This window comes from Tasmannia lanceolata, unplaced genomic scaffold (genome assembly GCF_043159265.1).
Source record: "Tasmannia lanceolata isolate RefF3 unplaced genomic scaffold, GAP_Taslan_0.1 ptg000008l, whole genome shotgun sequence".
NCBI lineage: Eukaryota > Viridiplantae > Streptophyta > Magnoliopsida > Canellales > Winteraceae > Tasmannia > Tasmannia lanceolata.
The window spans coordinates 5,212,352-5,235,296 of record NW_027518685.1 but is presented as its reverse complement, the minus strand read 5'-3'; the positions used below and the strand labels follow the sequence as shown (position 1 = coordinate 5,235,296).

The window sequence follows — 22,945 nt, the reverse complement described above, 5'->3', positions numbered from 1 at the left end:
TATTTGAACCAAATTGCCATCTGAGCTTGGAACAGAGACATTGGGGGTTGGTGGGCTCCATCTGGACCTTAACATATAAAAGAATCATGAGCCATTTGCTAAATGGGCTTAAGCAATTAAGCCATATATTTTATCCAATATTGGGCTGGAACTGTACTACAATGCGGCAAGTCCACTATGACAGATAACATGTTGAGAGAACGTTTGCTGGTTTTGTCGCAGATAACATGTTGAGAGAACTACATATAATCTAACTTCCATGGAAAGAGCTCAAGGAAAACGTTCTTGAAATGCCCAAATGGCCTTTCTCAAGAAAGCTATTGAAACAGGAGCATTCACTTGAGATTCGACTTTGAAAACGGGAGCACTTGAAAACATCCGAGGCACATTTATAGAAATTTTGAAAAAAACAACAATACAAAACTGTAATATGAGTATCAGTTTTGCATTGAAGGACTTAGACTGTAATATATCCAAGTCATTGCTATGAACGGTTCTTTCATTAAGGGGCCATTTGGATACGGGGGTTTTAGAATCTAGGTTTTAGTTTGAAAATAGTGTAAAAGAGGGTTCATGATCAAGCTGATGTCTGCTGTCCCGCATCTCGAGATTTCTAAAACCTGGAAACATGAGATGACCTGCTACTCTCTTGCTGACGGAGAGAAGGGCAATAAATCAGAAAACGACGGCAGGTCCACTTTTCTCTTGTCTCTCATCTACAATTTTGAGAAATCCCAGATTCTAAAATCCGCGTACCCAAACGGCCCCTAAAAGTCTATCTGCTACTTTGAAAAATAGCCAACTTTTAGAGCTACCTTGTACATTATCCAGCGAGGCAATCGGATCTGAGAACAGACTAAACATTTCTTTCCTAACAAAAATTAGGTAAGCAGAATTTGAAAAATATATGTCATCACCTAGTTTAAAAAAATTTCTATTTTAAAAAATCAAATATTACATCATTGTACAAATTCACCAATGATTTTATATTTTTAATTTTTTATCAGCCCAATTTACACCCAAATCTCTACTTGCTAAAATTCTCTCCGCTAATTACGAAATCCCTTCAACAAATTGAATTTCAATTTTACTGTATTTTTATTTTTTTATCTGCCAACTGTACGCCCAAATCTATACTTGCTAAAACTCTGTCATCTATTTACCAAATCTCTTCAACAAATTGAATTTAAATTTTACAAAACATAAGAAGCTTACCTTTTGAAGAGCTCTCTCTCTCTCTCTCTCTCTCTCTCTCTCTCTCACACACACACACACACACACCAAAAAAAAGTCTCCCATACAAGATTCAAGGGGGAGATTTTAAAATTTTTTGTTAAAACATATAGACAATCCAAAAATTTGGTCATCTCCTTTCATTTTTAAAGATAGATATGGAGACCTAGAGTAGAAGGGACCTAACAAATCCACACGTGCCACATGGAATGGGACTGTTCTTTTGCCATTTTCATGAAGAAAAAAGCCAAAATTTAAGGGAAAGATTTCTAATGTGTTAAGAAGCTATCTGTTCTGTTCCATTCTTTCCCAACGTCTCTCCTCCGGTCCTCCCCTTTCTTCTTCTACGATAAAAGGAGGCCTCTCTCCAAAATTTTCAAGTTCTTCTCAGTCTCTCTTAGACTATGACGAGAAGAAACAAAAGGGCTCATTATCACATGCAACAGACGAACAAAAATAGAGTCATGCATTGGATCATTCTTATATCACATTTAGCTTGCGGTCTTCATCAACTATCGAAAAGACAAATCTTAAGAATCGGTAAGTACTAAACCCTTCTCATTTATTATTTTATTCATTCACATTATTGTTATTTAATTACTAATTGTTTCTTTAATCTTATTCGTTTGACTCAATCATCTATCATTCCATTAATATTTTATTTACGAATCAAATCACTTTCATACGCAACAGACGCATTTGCTTTAAATATAATTAGACAATCTGTTTCAAGGATTTTTTTTTTTTTTTGTAAGCTAGGCTTGAGCATATGACCTCAAGGTTGAGATACAAAGCCCCCAAAGAATTGTTTCAAAATTCTTATATCTAATCATTTCATAATATCTCTCATAAAAATTTCAACCCTTTATCCTGCTTGTGTGAAGAAGAACAATCAAATTTGCTATTTAAGACACATTTAAAATATCAATTAAACTTAAATATTTTGTCTGATTGCTACCATATTGTTTTATTTATTCATTAGAGAGCAGCATTTGCATGGTTGTGAATTGTTCTCACTGCTTCATGGCAAGGATGGTAAAGATGGTATAGAGAAAAAATAAATAAAAAAATACAACCCTAATATTGGAATACATAAGACAGACAATGGAAATGAAGTTTGGATAATAACACACAAAGATATTCTATAGCTCTTGAAATGGAATACAAAGCCAAAGTCTTTTTAATGGGTTTGAGCTCCATCCACAACTAATAAGGCTTTTAAAACCACACAAACAAAGAAAGAAAACAGAAAGGAGAAGAGAAAAGAGTCTAGGAAAGGTGAAGAACAGAAAGAAAAGGAAAAGCCAAAAGGAGGGGGGTTGAAGATCCAAAAAAGTTCAAAAAGGGAAAGTCAATACCCGAACCAATACCCTTGCATGGTGGTGAAATGTGCTCACTGCTTCATGGCCTTTACGAAACACCACATGGCAAGGAGCATCTGAGGTGCGTTCTTGACTTCCTATTCCCAAAAATCCACGCCACCTTTTTCCTACTGTCAACAAACAAGGTAAAAGGAGCAGTTTGCAGTTATCCAATTGTAAGGAGATGCTGAAAAAGAAATTTCTTTTATTCATGGCTGCAATTTGAAGAGGAAAAAATATTGGAGTCTAAGGTCAACAACAACTGTTCATTAACACTGTACAAGTCTGGACTGGGGGCAATTTTTTTGCAACCAAGATTTTTTTCCCCTGAAATCCCTGGGAAAATAAATTTCCAAGGTTTGGTAATGCTTTTCATCTAAAACTTTTACAGGAAAAAAATAATCCGGAAAAAGGTTTAACTAAAAAATTCTTAAACTAAAAAAAAAGGTATAAGCAAGGCTTGAGGGAGTGTTTGGATCTATTGACAAAAAAATGATACAAATGCTTGGAAAATAGCATTCCATGATAGGAAAAAATCCAGGGTCTAGTAGGTTTGCAATTTTTCTGGAAAACTGGGAAAAAAATTTATTTAAAAAAAAAAATCCTGTTGAAGATAAAAGTGCTATAGAAAGCCCCGACCCACAACATATAACTCTAGTTTAAAACCCACAACATCAATCCTACCATCCTTTCACCCTAAAACCTTAAAAATCTTAGGCCTCAAAATGCCCTCAAACCCAAAAACCAAACTCTAAGCAGTAAAACCTCATTAATCTTAAACTAAATTATAAATCTAGAGGTTAGTAAGCTTGAATCGATCCCCTAAGAAATCATAGAAATCTGTAACCTGAAATGCACATATAATAAACTAACCTTAACTTACCCATATATGTAAGGCCTCCTGGTTCATGCATTGTCGCACGTAATTGCAGCTTTGATCCTATCAACAGTGCAAGCTATGAGACTGTTAACTGTAGCAACTGATCCCAGAGAAAGCTTTGCCGTAGGGATAGAGTCGACTAAGATCTGGAATGCAACAGTAAGTAGAGATCCACCAGTCCCAACCTCACCAATTCCAATTCCATGCATTGGTGGCCCGTCGGGAAGTATAGCGAAACCCGACGGTAAGAGCGCCACGTAGTCTGGATCTCCACCGTTTAGAACCACATTCATTGCAGAGATGTCAACGGGAGCATAAATTACATAGCAACCCGTAGAATCAGTGCAACTCTCTTGTAATATCAGCATGTTGCTCTGGTTTGAATTTACACTCTACAATTATCAGAGAAATTGAAACTGGGTTAGTCTAAATCTAGTTACTATGTTGGATATAAGAGTTTTGATTTAAAGGAACTTAGCTACAGGAACTTACATTTACCCTTAATAGAGTGACACAGTTGCCTGGATCACGACCATTTGCTATGTGAGCCATTTGTTGAACAGCGCCCCCATTCGAAAGAATGTCCCACTGCCATTGTACCCACAGTGTAAGGAATAATGAGAAAGCACTTTTCTCCTAGAAAATGAATTTCGGGATACTAGATTTTTTTTTTGGCAAAGGGTATCTTTCTTTGATCATCAAAATTCTCTTCAACATTTGTACTTTTTTGCTTTGAAAAATGTTAAATGTGAAACCTAGAAATAATCACTTGATCAGCATTCTCAAATCTTGATCGTGGTGTGAAGATTAAGGCATGTTTGACAAAAACAAGTCAAGTGTGGATTTTAAGTAGTATACTACTGTATTTTTTTTTGTAGTATGGATTTTATGTAGTATACTAATGTAAGTTAACTGTTAGACAAACATATATCCAAATCCCAATAGCCATTCAAGTTTTGCAATGGGAAATGCAAGCTCTTGCAACAAATTAATGTGAAGGAGAAAAGGACAGATACAAAAAATACCTCATTGCGAGAATTTTCATCGCGAAGAAAATCAAAAACTCTCTTTGGTGGGACAGGAATCCAGAAGGATGTTGCAGCACTTAGAACTATACCAGGAGGCCTTCCTGGATCATCTATGCTCTTTCTAGTCATAACCCTCACATCTTCAGCACCACTCCCAGATAAAGTAGTCCATGTATGAGCTGTAGAAGCACTAACACCAGCACAAAAACTTATCACCATCCTCTCAGCAAGCTTCAACATGCTCCTTCTCCCCTCTTGACTTGTTATCACTGTACAATACCAAAAAGAACAAAACAAAAAACTATAGTAACAAAACAAGTTAATGGGATCTCAGATTATGAAAATGCTGAGGTAAAGAAATCTCAGGATTAGTGAAACAAATTTCTTTCGGCTCAATATAATTGTAACATAAAATGGAATTTTACCACCAACATCTCCAGCAGGAATATTAGTGGCCATCACACTTGCAAGGCGCTCGCACTGGCGGTCTAGAGTGGCGACCCATCGCTTTGCACCAAATGCAAGACCAGAGTTAACTAGCGATTTGTAGATAGTGTTAACGGCCCTATCATCGACTTCAGCATGTTCAACCCATGTGACCTAGTGAATGTATAACAAGCATTCCAATTAATCAGACATATTGCAAATTTGAAGTGAAATTAAGCTGTGTTTGCTTACCATATGTTTAATAACATTCTTTACCTTTGAATAACCATTTGGCATTTCTTGGATTAAGCAACCCGATGGCCTTCTTCGACATTTCAATACAGGACTAGGGCGTAAACTGTCCAAGGAAACATCGACCACCGCCCAAGTTCCATCAGAATGCTGTTTACAGTACCTCACAAAGTAGCTCTCCCGAGTTGGAACAAGTGGTGAAGGTACATGGAATTCTGCTGTCATCTGAAAATTCATAAGATAAACCACGTCCTTAAGAAGCCAAAAATACAAAATAGTCGAACGTAACGTTCACGCATGATTTTAGTTCTGATGGAATATGTTACTTTTCTGCACGTTGGCTGGATACAAGAATACTTAGTCTCGTATTTTGCTGTTTTAAAACTCCCCATTCATTCACAGGAAGACCCTTTGGGATGCCACCAAAACCAGTCCATATTTGAAAATTAAACCATTTAAGTTAGCCTTAGTTTCAAATGGTACATTAAGGCTTATTTACAAGCCATTAACTATGTCATTTCTAAAACTATTATAACTAAAATTTTGATGACCCAATCTGATTTGACAACATGAAAAACAAATAAGAAATGAACAAGCACAATAATAAAACGAGTGTTTTACATCATTCGACAGTAGTGCTTATGTTCATAGGCGATGATTCGGTCCTTTCACTACGAGTAATAGATAAGTGAAGATTACAAGAGATTAATTCTAACCATATCCCACATTCCATAACTCTGCCTATCTCTCTCTTGAAAGATCTCACTCTGATGTGGACTTTTCATTTGTTTAGTTTTTATAATTTTATATTTCATTATGTTGATATTTTAAAGCCTAGATGAGGGGTTTGTCCATATCATATACGGCTCGCAATATCCCTACACGACCTCAACACTAACCCTCACTTTGCACAAAATTTGAGGAAGTTATGGATGAGGACGCAATACATGTTTATGACAAGATATCTATTTTAGAGTTTATTTCATTGATCTTTAAGTTTGTGCATTGAAGTCTCACTTAATGACTTAAGTGAAATGATCTCATTTGCAATTATTATTAAACATAAATGAAAATATCCTGTTGGTCAGGATCGGAGCCGGCCTCCAACTCACTAAAGGATGTTTAAAAGGGAGAGAGAGAGAGAGAGAGAGAGAGAGAGAGAGAGAGAGAGAGAGATCACAATTGACTTTGGGAGAAAGTCATGAACCCTTTCCCCTTTGTGTTTGACACAAATTTCAAAAAGGAGAAAATAAAAACCCATGCCAGGTTCTTCCTCACTCCTGTTCTCTTTCTCTTCTTCCTATCTTCTCTTCTTTTTCCCTTCCCTTCTCCCCTTCTCTCCTTCTTTCCCCCACTCTTTCTTATCTTCTTCCTTTTCTTTTCCTTTACTTCCCTATTTCTTCTCTCCTACTACTTTCCTGTTTCTTTTTCCCTCGTTCTCTTCTTTCTCCTCTCACTTTTGTTCCCTCACTTCTTTGACTCCCTTCTTCCCCATAACCCATATAACTTAGTGTTTTTCCAATTTTACAAATTCATAAATTCTATCATGTCCAAATATTATTAAACCCTAAAATTAGTTTAAAAAACTCTCACAATTTGGTCTCTAAAACTTTTTTCATCTACTCAAGTATTGGTCAACACAGACATTCAGTTGATAGTGATTTTCTTTCAAGTAAACGTTGGATCTTTACAACCTTTTTGTTATGATGGATTAGGTTGCAGAGGATGACTGTGTTGTTCCAATTTTTAGCAATTTTTTATTTTTTGAATTTTTATGTGTTGCAGTATATTTAATTTTTTAAGTAACAAAGAGGGTTTTTACATATTTGGTTCATTTAATTGTTTCTTATATATATTTTCATTTTTTTAATATTTTTAACTATTAAAATATTCTTGGTCGTCATAGCACTCCAACACAAAATAGCCGAAACGTCGAACGAAATGGCTGAAACAGCGAAGCGTCCCATTCTCGTGGCCAAAATGAAATAACGAACGAAACAAAATTCATAACTTGGGTCCACGGGTAATGAACCGAACCTTTTACTGTGAGAAATAGATAAATGAGTAATGCAAGAGATTTTTTACAAATCTTACAACCCTTCCTTACCATGGTTTTCCAAACTGTCTAACACACACACTCTCTCTCTCTCTCTCTCTCTCTCTCTACTCTAAATAAGGGACTACAAAAGAGAGTCTCCACTTGGGTGAAACCATGACACCAATCCTAACAATAAGCATTATTTGCAAATAATTATATTTACTTTCAAAACTATTTGCCTAAAATTACAAGTGAGAAATAGCACTTATGAAGTGAGAAATTTCAAATCCTGTGTGATTCATGAGGCAATAAAGAAAAAGTAAATGATTAAAAAAATTCATGTATGCTCGACTACTAAACAACCCTAAACTCTAAACATATAAAGGAGAAGAAATGAGCCGAACATCTTGAAGTCTTAGAATATTGTCCATCAACTTATGTCAAATAGCACTTACGAAATTATATACAATATATTTTGAGAAACCAAAGAGAAGTGAACCCTCTATACATAGATAAAGGATAAGAAGAGTAGGAGTATACCACTTGCAAAGCTCCATTGTAGTTGCCTGCCACTCCTGTTGACAGGACTTCCAGTGTTAAAGCTCTCGAAACAATGCCGGAAAATACAGTCGACCAATGGTTCTGCCAATTAGATCAAAGATAAATACTCTCATATAGATAACCGTTACTCCAGAATCATAAGATAAAGCAATGCCCTTAAACTGTTACATGAAAATAAATTCCCCTACCACATCCATAAGTATCTCAACAAGGTTGATGTGATTCATGATAACTACGGCAGTTTCGCGAGAAGCTTCCGATTTCAGCCCCAACGGTTTCGGCCCAATTCCCCTAGGAAACATTCTAACATACTCATCTTCAGTCAGAATTTCAATAGAATGATCGAGACCTGGTAACCATAAAGGTTCCCCAATTTGAGCCATTCGAATGAGCTCTTCCATGGCTGCAACCGCAAGTTCGATAACCATTGGCTTCTCTATCTCAGGCTGTCCAGAGATAGACCTAAGAAGATCTCCAGCACCATACATTTCACCTCCCATTCCTGGTTGAACCCCAAAGTTCCCAACCGCAAGCTCGAGCGATGAACGAGAAGGAACTGAAGGGGGAAGAAGTGGGTATGGAACCATAGGCTTTCCAACGTACTTCGCTGCAATCCCTGAAATCCTATCGATCTGTAGAACAAAATGAACATAGAAAAATGAAGGACACCCATTAGAAGAATAACTCAAAGAAAAACAGCAAATGAAGAACACCCATTTTGAAAAGTCACTCAAAAAATGAAGGATATCCATTTATCTAATATCTCAAAAAGTACTAAACTAGTATGAATCTAAAACCCTAACAGCCATTTAAAAATCTCAATCAAACTAGTATGAATCCTAAACCCTAACCGGAGGGGTCTTCTATCCCTTTCCATCATGTAAGAAGATGGCCGAACAGTGAAGTGGACAGGCTTGCAAGGGTGGAGACTCTAGGCCCGCTTAGATTTTTTTTTAAAATTTTCTTCCCCCCCTTGATATGGTTTTTATGTAATTTTTGTTTTTCTTCTTCTCATTCTCGGTATCTAGATGGAAATTTAATCCAATTCTATATCATTCAAACCCAGCTCTGATTTTTTTTTGCATATCTCTACCTCTTCTCTCAGGCGAGCATTCTCAATTCTCAAATGTTGTTCATCGAATGACATCTCGCCGAGCGCGGTTGGGCCCCCACAGTTGGGACAAGAGGCATTACTGAGTGCTTCCTTGTACCTCATGTTCTCGGTACGAAGTTTTTCATTGTCAGCTCTTAGCTGTGAGTTTTCATGGCGTTCGTGTTGAGTCTGCCAGTGAAATGAGAGAAGAATAGTTAAAAGTTAAAACAATGTAAGGAAAGATTACATAAAATGGGCACTCGCCATCACAAAGACTAAAATAATATTTAGCTGATATTTCGCACAAACCAAAGCACTCAGATTCAAAGATATATACTATTTGATACTATAAAACGTGGTCAGCGCCAGCAATGTAGCCCATGCACACGCGTTTTACCTTCATTTGGGTGCGCTTGTTTTGGAACCAGAACTTGACTTGCAGAGGCTCTAACTCTAATTCACGGCTCAACTCTTTCCTTTGCTTGTCATCCGGATGTGGGCATTCTTTGAAAAAACTGAACAATAAACAAAAAAAAAACGATCAAACCCTAATAATCAAAAGGTAGTAGTAAATGAACTAAACCTAGATGGTTTAGTTTTTCTCATTAGGGTTTTCAAACTTACGATTCCATCTTCTGGATTTGATTTTGGGTGTGGCGATGGTATCGTTTCTTCTTCGGCCGTTGATTGGGATCTTGATCGTCACCTGACGCCCCTTCGAGGTTCTCGCTGCCGGATTTGCTGTCGAAATCTTCGTCCCTCAGCTTTACGATTTCGGTTTCTGAAGTTTGGCTCATCTCTAGTGGGAGTTGTTGGTCCTCCATCATGTTAGGCTGGAACATAGGAACAGATCCTTTAGATTCTGAAGGCTAGGGTTTTATAATATATCAATAGAATCCAAGTTAGCTACTTAGAGAAGGAAGCTAATTAACCCAAGTTAGGGGAAAATGAAAAACAACAAAAGGAGAAAGAAAAACAAGGAGAGAATAGAGGCTGCAAGGCAAATCATGTCTTAAATATACAAGAGAAAAGCCGACAGAAAAAAAAGGGAAAGAAACGAAGAAACAAGGCTGATCTGGAAAATAAAGCGAAAAAAATAAGAATGAAGGATGATCTTTGTGTATTTGTGTCTGTGTATGTGTGAAAGTAGGAAAGTTTGTACTAAACAGAAAGAAAGGAGAAACACAAAGTGGATCTTGAGTTTCCCCTACTTAAAAAAAATATTTGTATACATAAAAGCACTGATTGAAACAAAATAAAGCCGAAGAGTAAAAAAAAAGAAGAGAAAATAAAAATAAAGGATGACCTCTGTGTGTGTGTGTGTGTGTGAAAGTAGGAAAGTTTGCTCTAAACAGGAAAAAAGAAGAAGAAGAAACACAAAATGGATCTCATGGAGGAATTTCCCTACTTACAAAAATATTTGTAAACATAGAAGCACTAGTCTCTCTCTCTCTCTGAACTTTTATGCAGTAGATAAAACTCTCTCTCTCTCTCTCTATATGCAGTAGATAAAACTCTCTCTCTCTCTCTGCCAGAGAAGACTTTCCGCGTTTCTCGAATTTCGAGAAGGATTTATCTCCAAATGGCTTAATACATGGCTTAACCAAAGCCCACCACACTAAGAAACAAAGATAAATATGAGGAGCACAAGGCATGCAAATGGAAATGCAAAAATAAGGGGGAATTGACCAGCTGACCTGACCGAGCGTGAGTCCCGATGTACCACCAAATCCCTTCCCATTCCTCCCCATCATCGACGGCACATGTCTTGCCGGAATCATGATTCCGGCCGGCATATTTCTTTAACCCTAAACCTAATCTCTTTCTCTCCTAGGCTCTTCTTTTTCTTCTTCTTATATATAGAATTTTTTCCTCCCTTTTCCTGTGTGTTGATTAGATTCTCTGTTGTTGACAGACGTTTCACAACTAAAAAATAGATAGAAGAGATATTGCTTTGTTTTCAAAATTAGGTCAGCAGAGACTAAGTATCTTCTACCTTCAACGTACCAAACAACAAGACACAGAAAAATCAAAACCTTAAAAAACCCAGCAAAGGGTTGACGAGAAAACAACTGGAAAATCAAAAACAAAAAGCAAAACAAAGCCACCAAGATCTGGGAGAATACTTTTACGAGAAAAAACAAAAAACGATAACAAAACAAAGATACTAAGATCCTGGAGAATATTTTCTCTTTCTCCCTTCTATTTCTGATTCAGATCTGTTTTGGGGGCTATTAGATCGTCAAAACCTTCCTTTTTTTCCCCTGAGAGTTTGATCAAGAGCTTTTCTTCGTGTTTGTTCATAGGGAGGAGAGAATAAGTGAAGAGACGTTAGGAAGCCATGAAAAGAAGAGGGAGATGGAGAGAAGGGGAAGAAAAGAGAAAGGAGAAGAGGAGGAAGGAGAAAGGGAAACAGGTGGAGAGGATGTGGCAGGGAGGAGTAATTGCAGAGAGCATAGAGAGGGTGCAATGACATTTATTGAGAGGAGATGTAATTGTCAAGGAGAGAGAAACGGGGCATCTCATGTTTATTTTTCCCCATGGGGTAAGATGAAACAAATGACGGCTACCAAACTCCACAAAAATTTCAAATCTTACACATTTTAATTTCATTATAATAATAATAATAATAATAATAATAATAATAATAATAATAATAATAATAATAATAGGCTTCCTTTTTTCACTTAACTTGTTATTGTATTTTATAGTCTTTTGTTCTCAAACACTTCTTTGTTTATTTTGTTTTGAAATAAATTTTGAGTCTCTCTTTAGAGAACTCCCAATTTTATCCCATTTTTAGCAAGGTGATATGAAGCTTCATGTTTTTTTGTATTAGTTTTTAAGAAGTTTTCTATAGACAGGAGAAAACAAGAAAATGCCTATACTTAATAATATAGAAATGTAGGGGATTGTTTTGGTCTTTCACTCAAATTTGAATTTAAATAAAAAATTTAGAGAAAGCAATGGGTAGTCTTAGTCTATTTTTAAGCAAGCTCAATACAAGGTAAGTATAGCAACTTCTATAATTTGAATGGGAGGAATCATTGAATGGTTTGCATTGTAGATAAGAAAAAGCACAATCAAATGAGGAAAAATGAGAAAAAAAATCATTGATAACATTTATCCTAATTGATAAAAGAAAATACATAACATGCACACTTAAAAAGTTCTCCCAAGACAATATATGATGAGAGACTGATTAACCATAGATAGAAGGCTAGCTTGCACCCAATTGGTAGCGAAGATGGCGCTCTCATATAAAATTAGTACCATATTAGATTGTTCAGATACGTCAACTTTTGCTTCTAATGCGGATCGATTGAGTGGGGCGGATCGATCAAGATTCCAAAATTAAAGAGAAAAATCTATTTTATATATATATATATATATATATATATATCGGACCTGTACTTAAAGAAAAATATGTTTTTTTGGCATTACCTATACATTTAAAATGACGTATTATACCAGACTCGTAGATAAGCCTATACCTATATGTTGATACGATATATGCCGTATACATTCCCCTTTCATTTGTTGATTTATTTATCTACAATGTGAGATTTATCTTGAACGTTTGGACGGAAGAAAGAAGAAATTAAATAAATTTCATCCAGAGTAATAGAAGTCACCTTCCAAACAAAACCCCCCAAAAAAGGACCCAACATAGGTTAAAAAAAAAAAAAAAAAAAACTTTGTATTTTATTCATTAATCCCTTGCAAATAATACAACCCAACCCCACCAATCAATAAAAAAATAAAAAAGACCCAACATTGGTAAATAAAAATACAATCTATGTAGTTAAATTCAAGAGAGAGAGAGAGAGAGTCGCTTGGGATTCCTATAAAATCCAACCACACATACACCCCCTCCTGCAATCACTCATTAAATGACTTCAGACCACGCTACCCGCTGCACGACTTACGCTCATTACTACCTTCATGCCTCGCTTGCATCCTCTCCATATCCCCATTTAATCTATCCCCGATTTTTTCTCCCTATTCTACCTCCCTCCACACCGCCTTATTCCCTGCCTTAAATAAGGCTCCAAATTACTGTTCCCAAATCCCACGTTTGGCCAATATTCCACCCCAAACACGCCGAATACGATATCCTCAAACCCTATTTCAAAACGACAATGTTAATCTTGTCTTAATATATCTTTATCTTTGCTTTCCCTAATCCATTCTTCTAACGAAATTATGGAGTGTGATTTTGTAATTCTAATCAGAAAGTTGACCGTTCTTAGTCCAAGTACAGAGAAATGCATTTAATAAAACGATAATGCAGTGCATTTAGCCACTTACCAGCCCAAATATCTTCATCGTTGATTTGGTGGGGCCTAGCTCAAAATCTCTTAGCCGTCCAAGTGGTGGAAAAAATGGTGTCCATGGGAATGATCATTAAGAATACCAACTCCAACTTATCTCGCGTGAAATTAAATGTCTTGATATTAACATGCTTAATTAATGGGAAGATCATTAAGAATACCTAGGCTACTCTTGAGGAACAATGTTATATGATAGGATTAGTGAAGTTTGCATGCATATGATTGATGGATTTTTTCTAAGGATTAAGATGTATAGCCATATTTCCTTCTTCTGGATTGGTTTACTATTACTTTGATTGTATGGGTGGCTCTAATTAAATGTCTAACCCTAATATCTCCATTCGAACAGATAATTGCTTCCTTTCATGAGATCATCTAAGCTGATATCATATTTTCCAAATATCTGAAGGTTTTCACCCAAGGCAAATTGTACATCTTCTGAATATTTGCTTTTGATTCCACAGCTAAGAAAATATTTATCCCTTTTAAGGTTATTAAGCACAAATAGTAGGTGAGAAATAAAACTTGGGTTCGACCAGATTCAAATTTCCTATTCACATGAAAATTAGATTAGTTCGATCCAAATACCATGAGCAACTAACAAAAGTCTAACAAAAAAGACATAATTAATTATATTACAAATAAACGAGAAATTAAATTGGTGAACAAGCAAACCGTCGGCTTGTTGTACTGTACCTGTAGAGCTCAGAGGAAATTTAAAAGTCATCCTAGAAGATAAATTGATTAATTAACTTATGAAAATATTTTTATAATGTTTACCATAAATTCAAAAGTGAAAGAACATGCACAATCAGAACCGTTGAATCAGGCCCACGTGAAAGACATGAGCAATTATAGATACACCGAAGTTGGCTGTCCCAGGTACTAAAAAATGGGACTAATTTCATAAAAATTAATTTTAAAACAAGAAATACTATTAAATGATTTTGTTATGATAAAGTATGCTCAACGGTCAAATTCGAGGATCCAGAGACAATATCTAATCATAATATTTTGACCATAGTGACAAAAATATAATTAAAGAATTTCCTCGAAACATGATATGTCACTAGAAATTGAATTATTAGCTATATATTAGTATGGAAAACACTTCCAAAGTCGGATTTTGTTTGGAAAATAGACAAAAGTGGTTTGACGGATGATTTGGTCATTTCCGGGGTTTTTTGTAGGGGTGCAACTCGGTTCGGGTTGGGTTGGGTTGGCCCGACCCAACCCGACTTTTTATGCTTACTAAAAATAAAAAAATGACAAAAAAATGTCGGGTTTGGTCGGATCGCCCAAGCCCTCAACCCTCAACCCGACCTGACTTCTTTTCGGGTTGAACCCGACCCGACTTGCGCCCTAGTTTTTTGCATTTTATGGGGATTTGGGCTCACTTCCTTGTCTTCCTGCGCAAGGGCAACATCCACCTTCGTCTTTATTTTCCAAATGAAATCCAATTTTGCTAGCAGCCCTCTATTAGTATTATAAGTAATGTATGGGTAAACAATATCTAAAAATAAAGTTACCAAAAATTTTCGTAGCAGTAAATAAAATTTGTTAAAGCTAGTAATATCTCGTGTAAAACACAACAAAATGTCTATCTGTCTTTGTATATACTTCATTTGATAAACAAGCCAAGAAAATAACTATCTCGTGATAAAACACAACAAAATGTCTATATGTAGTTGTATATATGTGATTTGATAAATGAGCCAAGAAAATAACACTTTTGTGGGGTTATGAAATAGACCCAGGAGAGTATTAATATACGTAATTCTTATAGATTAGAGTTATATTGTTTCAAATTATCTGAGTCGAGCCATTAAAAAAAAGCCTATGAGTCAAGTCGAGTCGTTCAATACCCAATAAAAACATGAGGGGATTTACCATAGTTTTAAATCTCCCCCGCGTCATCGTGGACTCTGCTGAGTCGACTCCCTTTTTTCTTGGCTGTGTTCCGTGTTTTGCCACCATATTCCGCATTTTGCTCCACAGAGACAATAAAAATTCCTTTGACTCTCACTAGTTATGAGTTATGACCATGTTAATAGAGTACTCAGTCGCATCAACCGTGTTCTTGGTCGCGTCTGCACCGAGTCGACGAGGATTTTTCTTAGCTGAATTTTGGTCCAAATCCGCATTTTTTTAAACTCTATTGAAATAAGTTATATAAAGGCTACTGACGTTGGCTCTATCATGTTTTGATAATTGCACTAGCTCATCTTGTCTTATTTAAGCTGAGCTTGTGCAATTATTAAAACATGGTAGTGCAAATATCATTAGGCCCGAAGGTCACTTTTCAGGCTTTTAATGGACTATGATGCCAAGCTCAATTCAGTTAGGCCCAAAAGGCTCCATGGGAAGCTTTCTAAGCTATTCAATCTTCACTTACGAAATTTTCAGACTCTTGGCACCATAATAAGCCTGATAGCCTTTGGTAGACTTGCATACCGATAGGGTTGCGTTTGCAACTCTGGTTGAATTTTAGGAATTTTAATTGAGCTCTTACCATAAAAACTGGTTGGGTTCGGGTTGATTCCAATTCATTTTTAGCAAAAGCTCAACCAGACCTGAGAACCGGGTCTGAATTTAGAACAAAAATCAGCAACCAGACCTGAGAACCGGGTCTGAATTTAGAACAAAAATCAGCAATTGGTATCGAGATGGTATAAGCATAGAAGCATTTTTAGGAGAATTCATGATGATGATTGTTAAAGTAGGTCATTCCATATTTAAAACTAAGCACAAGCAGACCACCTTTTTTGGTGTAGTTAATTTGTGCACACTATAAACTAGCTTTTTTGGATGGTTGCACTGTTCACTTTATTAAAGGCCTTTCTGATCGGCTCTTGCTAGTATTTTTAGGGTAATTTACAAGAAATTGAGTTTTATTTCTGATACGAAAGTAGATTTTGGGCCCCACTTGTGGACAAGTATATGTGAAATCAAGACTGTTGAATTTTACCATTCATCTAGTGTGATACTAGTAACACTATCTACTATAATAAGCCGGAAGCCTTTTTTACTGTTCACCCCTGCCGCGTGTTTTGGGCATTTCTTCTGTTGGATTATTTTTGTTTTTTTTGTTTTGCATAGTCAAGGTTTATGAAGCTATTAGCAGGGTGGCTTTTGAAACTGGGAAATCGTTTTGGGGATTTCTTCTGTTGGATTCTTTTTGTTTTTTTTGCATAGTCAAGGTGGGGTTTTATTTCTTCTGTTGAATTCTTTTTATTTTTTTGGAATAGTCAAGGTGGGGTTTTATTTCTTCTGTTGAATTCTTTTTGGTTTTTTTTGCATAGTCAAGGTGGGGTTTTATGTTTATGAAGCTATTAGCAGGGTGGCTTTTGAATCTGGGAAATCGTTTTGGGGATTTCTCCTGTTGGATTCTTTTTGACTTTTTTCCCGTAATTGTCATATATTACTACATGTTCTTCGGATTTTTTTTCGTAATTTAAAAACTTTGTAACCATTTCTAGGTAATTTTTCATTGAAAACTCTTATTTACTTTTTTGTGTAATGATTACTTTTTTTCTTGGTTTGCTATCAACATTTGCCCTGCATCTTTGCACCTAGGATGGCTTTTATGTGTGATGATTACTTCTTTCTTCATTTGCTAGCAACATGGCTTTTATGTGTGATGATTACTTCTTTCTTCATTTGCTAGCAACATTTGCCATTTCTTATGCTCTTGATTTTTCATTTCTTGATACTTCTTTCACACTTTAATGGATATTGATTATGCTCTTGATTATGCTCAATAGTGTCTCACCTTTCAAAGCATATCATGGATATTGATTTCATACTTTTTTCAAAACAGATTGTTATATTGAGGCATATTGTTACTGCTTCATAATCCCCTTCACAATGGACACACACAGTTGTGCACATGAGTATATTTGGACTCCATAGGTGTAATGTATATTATCTTTACTTTCCTTATTTTTACATGAAGATTTAAGTATCTACTGTTATAGATATTGCACGGAAAAAATACGTTACGAAAATGGCTCGCCAACGTAGAATTAGATATTTGCGTATGAAGAGACTCAATATCGCATCAACATCTGAAGCTATCAGTACCCGCGTGTCGACTGATTTGGCCTCCTCCATTGATATTAATATTCGACCATTTCCGCAACATATTATTCCACCAATCAGACTACGATCTTATCCCGACGGTTAGGCTGTGCCTGATTATGAGATTCATTCTCACTTATACTTACAAATTAAATATCTTTGGTAACATGTTTCGATATATAATTTACAGATATTCCTGCACAACGTACACATGATATCGATCACTTCATGGGGTTCAATTTTTTCCCCTCGAATGACATTCATATTGAGTCGTCCGAAAGGGATTCGTTGCCACAAGAAACTTTACGAATCGGCATACGTCAAAATTTTCATCAAGGTTAGCATTTGGCCAAGTCTGATGTTCATTAATTAATGGTTAAATATGTTGCATATATGTCTTAATTGCACTTTTCCCAGGCTCTACATCGAATACTGCACAGAGGAAATTTCGAGAATATAACGGATTTACAGAAACTTGGGATTTCGGCCCTCCAAATACGGGATGCCAATTCTGTGGAGCATTAATGTGGAATCAAGAAAGATCTTCTAAGCCCGGCCCTGTCCCAAGATTTTTCATGTGTTGTCAAGATAGCAAAATTCAGTTGCCGTTGCTTGGTGAGGCACCAAATTACTTGCAAGACTTGCATAGAGGAATATATGATAACAATCGTACGTGTTTTAGGGAGCTTATCCGTGCTTATAATTCGATGTATAGCTTCACTTCCATAGGCGGTATGATTGATCACAGTATTGTTGATGGTCGTAGTCCGTACTCTTTTAGGATTTCAGGTTCTAACTACCACAAGATTGGGTCATTGTTACCAAATCCTAATTGCAAACCAATGTTTGCACAGCTATATGTGTGCGTGACAGGCGATGAGGCCAAAAATAGGATGGATGCTGTTCACATTAACAATGGTCGGTTTACCATTAACGAGGATGTCGTTGCTGGTTTAAGACAAATGCTTGACACTACCAATCCATATGTACAAACTTTTAGATATGTGAGGGATTTCTTGGCTAATAGTGTAAGAACCGGTAAAATATATATATATATATATATATATATATATATATATATATATATATAAAATGGCCTCATAGGTGGGTAATCATCGGCCATTACTCATTTTTCTCTCGAGTTAATCGGGCATGAGGACATCTGGCATAATGGGGCATACGCGATTCGAACCCAACTCTGAGCTAGGATTGAACGGCTTCCTACCACTAAGCCACCGCCCCAGATGTCAACTAAAAAGGAGTAGATATTTACATATATTAAAAATTACCAATAGTCACTATTCATAATTACTATTCACAATAGTCACTATGCAAGATTACTATGCAGAAATACTATGCAAGTTCACTATTGAGATGCACTATTTAAAAATACTATTCACAGTAGGACCCACAAAGTACTATTCACAAGCGGGTCCCACCAAAAGTGGGTCCCACATTAGCAGACCCCACACGGGTCCCACCAACAGCGGGTCCCACATCAGCGGGCCCACACAAGCGGGTCCCACAACAAGCAGGACCCACAAATAATAATTAAATAAGATTAATTATTATTTTTAAAGGAGTAGTTGAAGACGGGTGAAATAATAATTAAATAAGATTAATTATTATTTTATTATTATTTTTTAGAATAGTTGAAGACGGTAGGTGAAAATAATAATTAAATAAGATTAATTATTATTTTCTTAGAGAATAGTCGAAGACGGTAGGTGAAAATATATCTATAAATAGAGGAAGAGAAGGAGAAGAAAATAAAAAGTAAAGAAAGAGGAGGAAAAAGAGAGAAAGGAGAAGGAAAAGGAAATCCACTTCATCAAGGTAAGTCTTTCAATAGTTAAAGTATTTATTTTATATAGATAGTTAAAATATTTATTAATATGGTTGGTTCTACTACCTATGTAAATATCAGGATAAAGCATGCATAAGAGGCGATAACTCGCTATAGATTATGCAATTTTTATCATCTTATTTGAACGGTGAAATGCTAGCATAGTAACCGTAAAGTAAATGGTTGGTTCTACCACCTATGTAAATATCCACCTATGTAAATATCAAGATAAAGCATGCATAAGAGGCGATAACTCGCTATAGATTATGCAAGTTTTATCATCTTATTTGAACGGTGAAATGCTAGCATAGTAACCGTAAAGTAAACTTTAATCAAAGAATGGTGAACTGCTGAACATAGTAACATGTGAGGTCCACATGAATAGTAACATGTGGGGTCCACATGAATAGTAACATGTGGGGTCCACACTGAACACAAGGAACATTATTTTGGACATAGATGGACATTACCTGGACAGAAAAGACACTGCCTTAAAACATGCATTTGATAAAATTAGAATATATTTACAGGTTATCCACTCCAAGGTGTAAGCTCAAACAAACCTGTGACCGAAAAGTTATATGTAAGGTCCTTTGATTCTCTTTTGCTATATGTAAGGGTTTTTCTTCCTTTGATTCTCTTTTGCTATACTGGATGAAATGATTTTCTATTACCATAAGAGTTTCTATCATTCTGAGATCCACAACTGATGAGAATCCAAGGGGGATCCTTTCTTTCAGACCCCATTCCTTTCAGATAAATGATTTTTACTTGTATCCTCGAAACTTGTTTCCGTGAGATATGTTTATGTTTAGGGTTTATCTTGTGATACCCTAATTCTGAATATGGACTGAGTTATGATATGATGACGGGTGGACGCGTTATAGTCCTCCATGTGCACGTGGGTAAAGACGACTCTAGAGAGTGTAAATCTAGAGGATTATGAGCCGAGGTATGGCTATGAATGGGCCGAGATATGGCTATGAATGAAAGCATCTATGCTTAATGAAGTCTATATATCTTGATATCAAGTTCTGAAAGTTTTCTCTATACGTTTGGAAAGCATGTTGTGCTTATTCTTTCTTTCCATGTTTATAATGTGAGATGTCCTATCTGCAAAATATCATGTTCTTATGAGCTTGACAATTCTACATCACTTGTTGTTTATACCCTACTGGGCTATTTGAGCTCACCCCTTTTTCCTTGTTTTATTGTTCCAAATCCCAGGTAAAGTATAGATGAAAGATGAGGAATGCTAAAGTTGAATGCAGAACTGTTCTAAAGGACAAATATGTTTTAAATGTGTATCAACTATGTCTTGAATTACGATGTACTACGTTAGACCTAATTTCTGTAAATCCTCTAAACGTATTTGAGATCTTGGGAATAATGAAAGTTTTTGAGAAAGATGATGTAATATTCTTCTACGCACCGAGTTGGTAATTTTCAAAAATCCGGGGCGTTACAAATAGTGCCGCTGTTGACCTGCGTATTCGAATCATAGAACAGAGATCACGAGATGCTAGGCAATATAATCTACCTACTGCGTCAGAAGTCGCTGCACTAATGGTTGGTGATGGGTCTGAGATTGTTGAGCGTCGTGACATTATTCTTTGCACCAATGATGGATTTCTCCAAAGGATAAACGAGTGCCACCCCGCGTATATGCCTCTACAGTATCCTCTGTTATTTCCATATGGAGAGGATGGTTGGAGAATCAATATACCTATTAGATCAAATCCTAATTCTACCAGCCGTAAACGAGAGTTTGTTAGTATGCGAGAGTTTTATGCTTACCGGATTCAGTACCGACCTTTGGAAGGTAAGACACTTATGAGATCCGGCCGTTTATTCCAACAATTCGTGGTTGATGCTTATGCGGCAATTGAAGAACAAAGATTGTATTGGGTACGGACCAATCAGAAACAACTCCGTGCTAATGTCTATGAAGGTTTGCAGGATGCTGTAAGAAGTGGTGATCATAATGCTGCAAGCATTGGACAAAGGCTGGTTTTACCTTCTTCCTTCACTGGAGGTCCAAGATACATGGCTCAAGCTTTCCAGGATGCAATGGCAATATGTCAATGGTATGGCCCTCCAGATTTGTTTATAACATTTACATGCAATGCAAAATGGGAAATAAATTCAGCACTACAGCTAATTCCCGGTCAGAGGGTTGAAGATAGACCTGACATTGTCGCGAGAGTATTCAATATAAAGAAAAAACAACTTATAAATGACCTTCGCAGCGAAAAGATATTTGGAAGCGTTGTTGCAGGTGCTTCTTATCCTCATGCTCTTAAGCTTCTTCGAGTATCTATATTAAACTACCACATATATATTTACTGTTAGAATTTATATTCATTGTAGTCTTCTTGGTCACCAATTCGTGTCTTTCGACTTTTCCTACGAACAGACATACATGTTGTGGAATTTCAGAAGAGGGGATTGCCACATGCGCATATTTTGTTAACACTTGCAAATCAAGATAAGCTTCTCACCCCAGCTGACGTTGATAATTTCATTTCTGCTGAACTTCCTAATAAAGATACTGATCCTCAGGCTTTCCAAATAGTTTCAAAGACAATGATACATGGTCCTTGCGGAGAGGCCAATCCTTACTCGCCATGCTTCGTTGGTGGTGAATGCTCTAAGAAATATCCTAAGAATTTTAATACTGAGACAGTTATTGACATTAATGGATTTGCTAACTATCGTCGAAGGAATGATGGTCGAAATGCTACAGTTCGAAGACAGGAAATAGATAACCGATGGGTTGTCCCATACAATCGAGCCCTTTTGCTTAAGTACAATTCGCATATCAATGTTGAGTTGTGCGCTAGAACAAAGGTAATTAAGTATTTATTCAAATATCTTCATAAAGGGTCCGATCGAGCTACAATTGTTCTTGAGCCAAATTCTACATCAGCCATACAACCAACTGTCAACTTCCGTCATGATAAGGATGAGGTTAGGCAATACCTTGATTGCAGATACATATCAGCACTGGAGGCCTGTTGGAGAATTTTCGAATTTGATTTACAAGCACAACGTCCATCCGTTGAGCGTCTCCAATTTCACTTGCCGAATGAGCAGACTGTAATATTCTCTGATAGAGATGACCTCCCTACTGTCCTATCCAGGCCTGGTATTTCTACTACTATGTTTACAGCATGGATGATGGCCAATAATGAATTTCATGATGCTCGATTGTTGAAATATGTTGAATTTCCAACTGCTTGGGTATGGAAAGCAGAAGAAAAAATATGGGACCGAAGGAAAAGGGGGAGGCGCATTGGTAGACTGTACTATGCATATCCATCATCAGGTGAATGATATTACTTGCGTATGTATAGACACCCCCATTTTGCTCCGCCTTAATCAGCAAAGAAGTTAGTGTTTCGCCGTCAGTTTGTCAGTATTTTCTATTTCCGTGTCCTTCTGTTATGTTTCTCGGTCTCTTCGGTCAGTTCCACTGTGTTTCGCATTTTTTCGCCGGGTGTGGAGAAGGGTGATCCACAGGAATCTAAATAAGAGAGAACTTTGGGATAAGTTGCTTCGGTCAGGATCGATCAAAGTTAATCTCAAATTCAGATTAAACACTGTGCCACTTAATTGAGCAAAAACCCAGTGAAAAATCACGGATCAAGGCATGATGAAGGAGAACCGTCAAAATTATTCCATTAAATCATCAATAACAAAAAAAAATAAAAAATAAAAAATCTTAATTGGTGTAGATGTCATGGTTTAATAGTTTTGGTCGTTGATCCAAAATTGATCGAATCGGTTGGTTCATTTGGATCACCGATTTGC

General features: G+C 36.4%; 2 protein-coding genes across 3 annotated transcripts; one reads left to right on the top strand and one right to left on the bottom strand.

The window, feature by feature from the left end:
- Positions 1-2,344: 2,344 nt before the first annotated feature.
- HDG2 (homeodomain GLABROUS 2) lies at positions 2,345-11,330 on the bottom strand. Of its 2 annotated transcripts, none has more exons than XM_077387423.1 (12): positions 10,570-11,330; positions 9,497-9,705; positions 9,270-9,387; positions 8,873-9,061; positions 7,968-8,411; positions 7,759-7,860; positions 5,205-5,405; positions 4,928-5,102; positions 4,500-4,771; positions 3,973-4,062; positions 3,478-3,866; positions 2,345-2,725 (listed from the first exon to the last, which is right to left on the bottom strand). In XM_077387423.1, the coding sequence occupies exons 1-11, from the start codon at positions 10,666-10,668 to the stop codon at positions 3,501-3,503; spliced, it is 2,265 nt and encodes a 754-aa protein (XP_077243538.1). In that variant the 5' UTR covers positions 10,669-11,330; the 3' UTR covers positions 2,345-2,725; positions 3,478-3,500. The 2 variants fall into 2 exon arrangements, with proteins under 2 accessions (XP_077243538.1, XP_077243537.1); XM_077387422.1 differs by having other exon boundaries at positions 3,967-4,062; positions 10,570-11,329.
- A 5,882-nt stretch (positions 11,331-17,212) lies between these two features.
- LOC143882480 (uncharacterized) lies at positions 17,213-22,468 on the top strand. Its single transcript, XM_077385957.1, has 5 exons — positions 17,213-17,387; positions 17,477-17,623; positions 17,704-18,324; positions 20,637-21,445; positions 21,572-22,468. Exons 1-5 carry the CDS (start codon positions 17,213-17,215, stop codon positions 22,466-22,468), a joined length of 2,649 nt encoding a protein of 882 aa, XP_077242072.1.
- The last annotated feature ends 477 nt before the right edge of the window (positions 22,469-22,945 follow it).